The 3987-nt window shown below is 37.2% G+C and overlaps 1 protein-coding gene across 1 annotated transcript; it reads left to right on the top strand.

The window, feature by feature from the left end:
* Positions 1–273: 273 nt before the first annotated feature.
* On the top strand, positions 274–1269 carry LOC306882354 (trace amine-associated receptor 13c-like; the record flags this gene model as incomplete). Its single annotated transcript, XM_079436908.1, has 1 exon — positions 274–1269. One exon carries the CDS (start codon positions 274–276, stop codon positions 1267–1269), a length of 996 nt encoding a protein of 331 aa, XP_079293034.1.
* Positions 1270–3987: the final 2718 nt, after the last annotated feature.

The following is a 3987-nucleotide window of genomic DNA, read 5'->3' as shown; positions in this document are numbered from 1 at the left end:
GATTGTATTTCCAGACTAAAAAAACTCTGATAATTTGAATTGTGTATTAAGATACAAAAAAACTACTGGAATATAGATCAAATAAGGTCTGATAGGTTTATGAATATCTACATTTAGGATTATGAATATTAAATTAGAGGGTGGGTTGATAGCTGAATATTCAAACCTCACCGTAAGTGAGGTGGTCACTGAGTTTCCAAAAGTATAAAACAGAGTCATAGTGGCAAGCATCCTCACACAGAGTCTACTCTTCAAGATAGATCCATCATGGAAATGTCCAACTGGGGAGTGACAAACACGGAAAATCTAACAATTCGATACTGCTTTCCAGACAACAATTTGTCTTGTACCAAAAGTGTCAGACCAGAAGCGGAGTACATTGTTGTGTACGTTTTCGTTTCTGTAACATCAGTGTTCACCGTGTTTCTGAACTTGTTGGTGATTGTCTCCATCTCACACTTCAAGCAGCTCCACACTCCGACCAATGTGCTGATCCTCTCTCTGGCCGTGGCTGATCTGATCGCAGGACTGATTCTCATGCCAGTACAGGGAATGAAACTCATTGAGCCATGCTGGTACTTTGGAGAAATATTTTGTTCAATATTTCCTCTTATTCTCTATGTGGTTGTCACAGCATCTCTTGGTATTTTAATTATAATATCTGTGGATCGGTACATTGCTGTGAACGACCCTTTGCGATATCCACTGAAAGTCAATACCAACAGAGTTGTTGTTTCTGTTGTTGTAAACTGGTTATTCTCCTTCGTATATTCATTTTATCTTTTGTATGAGCCTTTAATCTATCCAGAAAGAAACCACTCATGTATTGGAGAATGTATACTTTATGTTAAGTTGGAATATCTAATATTAGATTCCTTTGTTTGTTTAGTGGCACCTTGTTGTGTAATTGTTTCTTTATATGTGAAAATCTGTGTTGTAGCAAATTATCAAGCTAAGCAATTAAATTCAGCCACAGACAAAAAGGCCAGGTTGGAAAAAAAGGCTGCAAGAACCTTAGGGATTGTAGTACTGGTTTATCTTCTTTGCTGGATGCCATACTATTTAGCTACTCTTTCTTTTGGGCATGATGAAAATGATGTTCTTATAATTAATATAATGCAATGGATTGTATGCATGAATTCATTAATGAATCCACTTATCTATGCAATGTTTTATCGGTGGTTTAGACTGTCAGCAAAATATATTTTGACATTGAAAATATTGGAACCTTCATCAGAGTACTTCAATCTGTTCCCAGAAGAAAAATAATCACAAACTCACATGCACATAAAATAATCTGCCTCCAAATGGAGTAGCATTCTTGTTTTTAGCAACTCTACTGAACAAGTCATGTAGTAACAGCTATGTTTTTTGTTTATTTGTTTTCAAATTTTAAATATGATGTCTAACGTACTCTGAGAGCATTTATATTTGTGATTGACAATGAACATGAAAGCACAGCAAAACCATGCTGGATACTGCTTTGCAAGAAAAAAATGTTAGAAGAAAAATGTAACATTTGTCACATTAAAGCTGTTATTTCAAAGATCTTTAGTTTAAATAAAAAAAAATCCAATTTAATGCATGACCATGGGCGTTCTGCAGTTACAGTAAAACAATTTGGAGACAAACGGCACAAAATGAGCATAAATTATTGATGTTTGGTAAGAGTGATAATCATTATAATATAATTTCCTTTTAAAACTAGTGCATTAATTCGTATGTCCAGATGTATAAACTAAGGCCTACGTAGTTATTCCTTATATAATTTTAAATGTAGTAACAAACACACAGACACTGTGAAGACTAATAAAAGAAAGTAAATGTTAGATCAAATTATCCCAGAATCAACTTTTGTGTTGCTGCCCGTGATCAAGGATCAGCCAAATTTCCAAATGGGCATTAGTGCTCATAGAATGAAAATGATTTGCAATGCAACAATTCAGTTGTAAGATAAGATATAAGTATAACTTTTAATAATACAACTAATGTTAAATGGCTCACAGCAAAATCCATTGATGCAAACTATTCTGCTTTTTTGTCTTATTTCACAGTTTTGATTTGAACATATTGGCTCTCATTTATGTGATTCATGTAGGCTCAAACATAACTGAATGTGATAAGTAACATTAACAGAGCCGTTTTTGGCATATTAGGCATATGTGGTATTAAGAGTGAACGTATGCTATTTATTTGCAAAAAGTTCAAATTGATTACTTTGCAACAAATTATAGATTACCGCTTGCAGTCAGGAGAGGAGTTGAGAACGGAGACATAACTCAGACATTTTCTGTTTCCAGTGGTGATTTATTTATATATTTATTTAGTCATTTAGCAGACACTTTTATCCAAAGCGACTTACAAATGAGGACATAAGAAGCAATCAAACCAACAAAAGAGCAACAACGTGCAAGCGCTATTACAAGTCTTGGTTAGCCTAACGCAGTACAGATAATTATTATTATTATTTTTTTTTAAGAAAAAGACATAGATAAAATAAAATTAGAATAGAGAGTGCTAGAGTTAGAGGGTCAAGTAAAGATGGAACAGATGAGTTTTTAGCCATTTCTTGAAGATGGGTAAGGATTCGGCTGCTCGGATTGAGTTGGGCAGGTCATTCCACCAGATGGGAACAGTTAATGAAAAAGTCTGTGAAAGTGTTTTTGTGTGTCTTTGGGATGGTACAATAATGCATCGTTCACTTGAAGAACGCAAGCTTCTAGAGGGCATATAAGTCTGAAGTAATGAAGTTAGGTAAAGGGGTGCAGAGCCAGTGGTGGTTCTATAGGCAAACATTAATGCCTTGAATTTAATGCGAGCAGCTATTGGTAGCCAGTGCAAATTGATGAACGGAGGCGTGACGTGCGTTCTTTCGGCTCATTAAAGATTAATCTTGCATCGGTATTTTGGATTAATTGTAGAGGTTTAATAGAATTGGCTGGAAGACCTGCCAAGAGAGCATTGCAATAGTCAAGTCTGGACAGAACAAGAGCCTGAACAAGGAGTTGTGTTGCATGTTCCGAGAGAAAGGGCCTGATCTTCTTGATATTGTATAATGCAAATCTGCAGGACCGGGCAGTTTTAGCAATGTGGTCTGAGAAATTCATCTTATCAATCACAACTCCAAGGTTTCTGGCTGTTTTTGAATGAGTTATGGTAGATGAGCCTAACTGGAAGGTGAGATTGTGATGAAGCGATGAGTTAGCTGAAATTACAAGCAGTTCTGTCTTAGCTAGGTTGAGTTGAAGGTGATGGTCCATCATCCAGCAAGAAATGTCTGTTAGACACGCTGAGATGCGAGCAGCTATTGTCAGATCATCAGGATGGAATGAGAGGTAGAGTTGAGTGTCATCAGCATAGCAGTGATATGAAAAGCCATGTTTCTGAATGACAGAACCTAGTGATGCCATGTAGACAGAAAAGAGAAGTGGTCCAAGAACTGAGCCCTGAGGCACCCCAGTAGCTAGATGTTGCGACTTGGATACCTCACCTCTCCAAGATACTTTGAAGGACCTATCAGAGAGGTAAGACTCAAACCACTGGAGTGCGGTTCCTGAGATGCCCTTTCTCAATAGGGTTGACAAGAGGATCTGATGGTTGACTATCAAAAGCAGCAGACAGATCCAGCAAGATAAGTAATGAAGATTTGGAAGCCGCTCTTGCAAGTCTTAGGGCTTCAACAACAGAAAGCAAGGCAGTTTCGGTCGAATGTCCACTTCTGAAGCCAGATTGGTTACTGTCCAGGATGTTGTTCTGTGTGAGAAAGACAGAGACTTGGTTGAACACAACTCGTTCAAGTGTTTTTGCAATGAAAAGGAAGAAGGGAAACCAGTCTATAGGTCCCTAAAAGAGTTGGGTTAAGAGTGGGTTTTTTAAGAAGTGGAGTTATACGAGCCTGTTTAAATGCTGAGGGAAAAATTCCAATGTGAAGCGATGTATTAACGATGTGAGTGAGTGCAGGTACAACTGCAGGAGAAATGGCTTGAA

The sequence above is a fragment of the Barbus barbus genome, assembly GCF_936440315.1.
Source record: "Barbus barbus genome assembly, chromosome: 16".
Classification (NCBI taxonomy): domain Eukaryota; kingdom Metazoa; phylum Chordata; class Actinopteri; order Cypriniformes; family Cyprinidae; genus Barbus; species Barbus barbus.
The sequence above is the reverse complement of the archived record's forward strand: the minus strand, read 5'-3'. Positions and strand labels throughout refer to the sequence as shown.